Source organism: Coffea eugenioides, chromosome 9 (genome assembly GCF_003713205.1).
Source record: "Coffea eugenioides isolate CCC68of chromosome 9, Ceug_1.0, whole genome shotgun sequence".
Lineage (NCBI taxonomy): Eukaryota > Viridiplantae > Streptophyta > Magnoliopsida > Gentianales > Rubiaceae > Coffea > Coffea eugenioides.
Window position 1 is genome coordinate 15,447,701 of NC_040043.1, and position 5,731 is coordinate 15,453,431.

At 36.1% G+C, this 5,731-nt stretch overlaps 1 protein-coding gene across 1 annotated transcript; it reads right to left on the bottom strand.

Annotated features, from left to right (window-relative positions):
• Positions 1-565: 565 nt before the first annotated feature.
• On the bottom strand, positions 566-5,451 carry LOC113782307 (cytochrome b561 and DOMON domain-containing protein At4g17280-like). The gene is made up of 3 exons (XM_027328195.1): positions 5,427-5,451; positions 1,287-1,870; positions 566-1,108 (listed from the first exon to the last, which is right to left on the bottom strand). The coding sequence occupies exons 1-3, from the start codon at positions 5,449-5,451 to the stop codon at positions 566-568; spliced, it is 1,152 nt and encodes a 383-aa protein (XP_027183996.1).
• Positions 5,452-5,731: the final 280 nt, after the last annotated feature.

Below are 5,731 nucleotides of genomic sequence, written 5' to 3' on the forward strand. Positions count from 1 at the left end.
TGTAATTTTCCTTGTCAGGACATAGAATTTGGTGGTTTTCGAGGCTAATAATAAGCAAACCGTGAGCAAATTTCTGTCATCAGTTCCTCCCTTGTTCTAATGCATCGATAAAAGCATCCCTTTTTTAGATGAGGATTCGAAGCTACTGTATTTTTTAAAGAAATTGCATGTCGTTTAGAATTTGCTGTCTGTCAATATTTCTAGGTTTCTGCAAATAACGAAGTGTGTCATCATACACCATGGCTTTTCTCCAAACGCGTATTGATCAGAAATAAGACTATCGAAAGAAGACACAGAGATAAGAGATTTGAACCACGAAAAAAAAAAAACATAAATCCGCAGATGCCATTCAAGAAACAATAATACCTAGATGTGGGCACTGCCTTAGCGTGGAGTTCTAAAATTCTAGTCCTATTAAATCATAGACTCATCTTAATTAAAACCTCTGCTGTCGAGTTAGAAAATATACTTGCAGTGCATAAATAGGTACCGACCAAGAACGACCGAAAAGCAAAACACTAAATGAAAGAGTTGTATAGGGAGGAATAAATCTAAAGTTGGTAAACTAGACTGTCTCATTGGTGCCGTGGGACGACCTGTCAGCACCTGCAGATCTCTTTCTCCTCTTCAGGAACCATACAATTACTTCCAAGAGAAGGGCAAGGGATGCCAGGGTAACCAAGATGCCAATGTATGCTCTTTTCCATATCTTCGCCGGGCTCAGGATATCCAATCCTTTGAAAATGTTGGCAATGCTGATGCCGAGAATTCCGTATCCGACCAAGTAGTGGAAGTAATTCCAGTAGCTTCTCCACTTGTGATCCTTCTTCGGCCTTATAAACAAAGCACTCACCTGAACCAATGCCAGGGTAAAGACAGCAATGCCAAGGCCCCTGTGGACTGCGTACGCGACTCCTGGAGACTGGCTCCCCAGGTGGAGGCCAGTGCCAAATCCGGCCACGCCAAGGATAAAGGCCGATAATTGGCACGTAACATGAAGGTAAAACCAAGCAGGGTCCGCCAAAGGAAATTCCTTAACGTATCTTGCGATTATAGCCCCCAGAGGCATCAGAATTCCCCAACTAACCGCGTTTAGCACCCCATGAATCTGAACATATCAAAAAGTGGATTGGGTAAGCAATATCATGATTAACTTTTTCTTCACAAATAACATGCTAAATAGATTCAAGGAACATCTATCTATCTATGAGCCTTTTTTTTAGGGGAAAGAAAAGATATACAATCACAAACTCAAGAAAGAAAGGGAAAAAGATTAAAGGACTTACATTCTTAGACTTGAGTTTTGAACTTGAGGCTCCTGCTGTGGTCTTAGATTCTCCAGAAAGTAGGTTGAGAGTTCCCATGGATTGGACATTAGGACCAGTGGTGGGATGCATTCCAGGGCTGTCGTTTGAGAGTGGACCTTCTTGCCACACCTGGTTCAGGGTAGAGCTCGAATTCTGCAGCTTCAAGGTAGCAAAAATAATCATCTCATTATTCGAATAAATAGCAGATAAATCCGAAACTGGGAAGCTCAAATCTCCTTCTTGTAATCTCGTCTGGTAACCCTTTATAGGCGAAGTGTAGGCTCTCATGGTTCCATCAGATTTTTGGAAAGCCACGAGTGATTGTGATCCCACCATGCCTTGAGAAGTTGGATTGATAGCCCAAGAAACCCATCTTGATGATGATGTCCCCATGCACCTAAATGCAATCTCAAGACTCTGGGAAGATGGGCTGTACGTCCAATGAAGATAGGAGTTCAAATATGGAAGATCGCTGCAGGTACTGAAAACTTTATTGCCAGCAAATTTGTACTTAGAACATGATTGTGCAGAAGTTGACGACATAAAGAGAGCAAACAGGACGCCAACAATCACCATGCATCTTCTTGTTGCACCCATCTTTGTCAATTAGCCTGTTGATCAGAAAGATAATTAGCGGAAGAAATATAACTAGCGCTTGTGTTGGAGGGAAGGGAAGATTGAAGAGAAAGACTTCGAAGAGGGAGTCTTAATATCGGAGACTAGTGGGGCAAGAGTAATTAGTCAGTTTGGTTATAGGGGTTTGCAATTGAAAAGTAAAAAGGGTTCCAAGTTTTGTTGGAGATGAAGCACCTGTCAAAGATCATCAAAGTCATTCGTATTATATGCACTTCAACTAGTATACTTTGATTTATGTTTCAACAAACTACCCCTCTCAACCCTAAATATCCCTAACTTCAACTACAATCGTACTACAAATATATTAGTATAACTTAATGCTACAATATACTAATGATAAAATCCAAACTGAGAAGCAAGGCGGAAGAAGATTGAAGATTTGAAGAATAGAGAGATTACCTGAATGAATTTGTGGGTTAGAACTCTTCAAAAGTGCAGAGGCTCCCGTAGCTATAATCTTAGATGTCGAAGAGGGCCTCTTATATAGAGTGCCAAGTTCCTTGACCGTGTTGGAAAAGGAAATACCAATGTTTAGGAGTTTTATTATAAGTCTATAACGTTCTTAATTCGGATTATGGTTACATTTATTTTTTTTCCTCACCGAATCAGTCTAAGATTGGGAAATCGATCTAATGGTTTCCTTTTCCAAATGCAATTGATACACCTTTTGGTTAGAGATTTAGGTAACTACTTGTTATTGCAATAAAATTCTTGCAAGACCGTGCAATAAAATTCTTGTAGGACTAGGAAAAAACTAGGCAAAACACTAAACTTTCTTCTTTCCTAACCACTGGGATTATTTTCCTACACGTGGAAGAAAATTTACGTGCTTAATATTATTGAATAATAACAATAATAATGATTCACCTGCGGAAGCTAGAGTTGAGTTCAATTCCTGCATTTGGGGCATTGATTTCTCGACTGACTCACTAATTAAATTAATTCATTGGTAGAACGTGAAAGGCTTCGTGCAGTGACGGAGCCAGGATTCTTTTTTTTAGGGGGGCCAAAATTTTTCTAACGAAATTTTCTTAATATGCTATGTTCAAAATAAATTCCATCTATTTAAATTTATGACATCTGAAAAATCAAATATTAACTTTAATTATAAAGGTATGTAAAAAATAAATAAATTTTTAGGAGAAAAAATTAATTCGAAGGTGACTAATTCATATATATATATATATATATATATATATATATATATATATGCTGTAATAATAGAAACTAAAATTGTAAAAAGTTAGGGGGATCCAACTCTGTTTTACACATATATTTACATACTATAAATTAAAATTCTTAAAATTAAGGGCCATCTGCCCCCTTTGGCTCCGTCGTTGGCTTCATGGAATCCACCTCAAGTCTGATGCACATCATCACAGCTTAATTGGACGTACACACAATGTTATGCTTCTTACTGCAGAATGAGATCTGCATGAGGATACCTTCGCCCCCCCCCCCCCCCTTATACATTTCCCTTTGTATTTGCACACCTCTTTTTTTTTTTTTTTTTTTTTGTTGGGAGGGGGCGGGGAACATGAAAGGCTTACACATTTCCAGCCATGCTCTTGGACAAAAAGACATATTTTTTTTCTAAAATTTAAATCGAACTGTTTAAAAAAAGCTTGAGGAAAAGATCAACAAAAAATGGAAAAAAAAAGGGTTGAATCATATATTGATCATTGCCTGATGATTGGGGAGTAGATTAAACAATTCAACTGAAAGCTTAGAGAAGGTCAAACCAAGTAATGGGGGTTTAAACAGTTAAAAGCCACCATCATCTTCAAAGTCAATTCGGTAAATAAATAAATTTTAAAAAAGTGTTAGCTCCTTCACTTTTCGTCCATTGCAAAGAAGAATTGGAACTGTAAAAGAACTTGGGAGAATACACGGATTACTTATTCCCAACAGTCCGAACCGTAGCTAATTAACTAGGATTTTTGTGAAATATGCATTTTATGATTTAAGTGCGAAAAATTGCATTTATATGAATTTTAATGGTAAAATTTTTTTGTTTTTATAGATTTAAGGATTCAATCATCAAATGACATGAATTGAGAAGATAACTGGATGATTGATGATGATTTGAAGTGATAAAAAGGGAATATGAAGTTCAAGAGACGAAATTCAATTAGAGGAAGTTTTCCAGCTTTGACACCTTGTGGTATTTCAACTATATCTTGAGTTACAAGTATTTGATTGAGATGATTCTTATTCCATGTTGAAGCTAAATGATATATCTACATTTGGTATGAAGACATCGAAATCCAGTTCAGTCGTTTTCATTGTCAAACAGTCAAAATATAGAAGTGCATTTTCTTGGTTGAAAGCTGAAATAAAATTCTGACCAGCAAAGGGTATTTTGATCATTTGTTGGTCCACAAAGTTCCAAATTGAATGATTCATGATGGATTGGAAAACTAAATCAAAGTGCTACAACTTTTGTGTTTTACACAGGAGCTAGTTCAGCCTCTAATATTGAGAAATATCAGTTGAAGTTGGACAAAAAGCAGAGCAAGGAAGAATTCTGCCCAGAAAAGTGCAAACCTGCAAAAGAGTAAAACAAGGCGTCAAAACACGGGCACAGGCCGTGTTTTCTACCTGCGTTTTAGTGGATTTCGGCTGCAACTTGCTCTATAACTTGTGCTCTTTTCACACAACCTTTTTGACCACTTTTTCTACAAAGATTCCGGCTGGAAATGATTAGATGAGCATGGAAATTTTGAGAAGCAATCTTTGAGAGTTTCAAGAGTAAAAAATGATAACTAAAAACAACTTCTTTGGCTCTTGAATTCCTGTATAAATATAGGCCTTGGAGGACATTTTTACAACTTTGGAAGACTAGAGAAACTCACCAAAAATATAGACTTTCACTAGAGTTTCCTTAGTTCATTAGTTAGGGTAGTATAGTATAGGTAGTGTAGTTTATCCTTCTTGTATTTGTAGTTAGATTTGGATGAAGATTGAGGAGCAAAGATGGAGAGGTTGATCTCATGTGATAAGGGTGATATCTCTTCTACTACTTTCTATCTTGTATTGGGTTTCATGTTTAGTTATAATACAAGTTTGGCTTTGTGTTTTAACATGTGTTGCTAAAGTTTATGTCTAGAGTTATGGATGAACTTTCTATATCTTGTTAGTGATGCTCATTTGGTTATTTGATGATATTATTTTGAACAAATTATTTATTACTTTTGCTTTTCTAATCATGATTAACCGGTCATTAATTATGATAATCTTAAGGTGTTAAGTTTACAATGAGAATTGAAATTTAACACTAGTTCAAGGAAGCAATAAACCTAGGGAGTACACTCACGAGAGTAGAGGTGCACCTATGTGGCTTTAGTGACTTGTTTCATGTAATTTCATAGAAGAAATGAACTTGTAGTTAATTTATGACCACGAGAGTAGGTATGGCTTAACTACAAGTATAATTGATTCACTACGAGAGTAGGTTTCACATATATTAGGAAATTACGCCATAACTAACCAAGAAAATAGCATTCATTTAACTGATAACTTCACTTGCAAGAATATTAAGGAATTCCATACCTCTAAGAGTTTTCTATTGTATTTTCGTTACTTTTATAGTGTAAATTTAATTTCTTGCACTAGTGATAATCTAAATAATAAAGAAGTTCGAAAATCATCGATAATTGACAATTTTCCTTGTAGGATTAACACTTAATACCCCTATGCTCAATAAATGACTCATATACTTGCGAAAAATCGCGTGTGAGGTATTTAGGAATTTATAAATGTAAAACTTGATTATGGATGAGCTAATT

Bases quoted from the DNA above. Each gene is read 5' to 3' on its own strand.
- LOC113782307 (XM_027328195.1), bottom strand. From the start codon at position 5,451: ATGAATGCTATTTTCTTGGTTAGTT. The intron at 1,871-5,426 runs ATGGCGTAATTT...TGGTGATTGTTG, and splicing joins TGCTATTTTCTTGGTTAGTT to GCGTCCTGTTTGCTCTCTTT. The intron at 1,109-1,286 runs GTAAGTCCTTTA...TGATATGTTCAG, and splicing joins CAAAACTCAAGTCTAAGAAT to ATTCATGGGGTGCTAAACGC.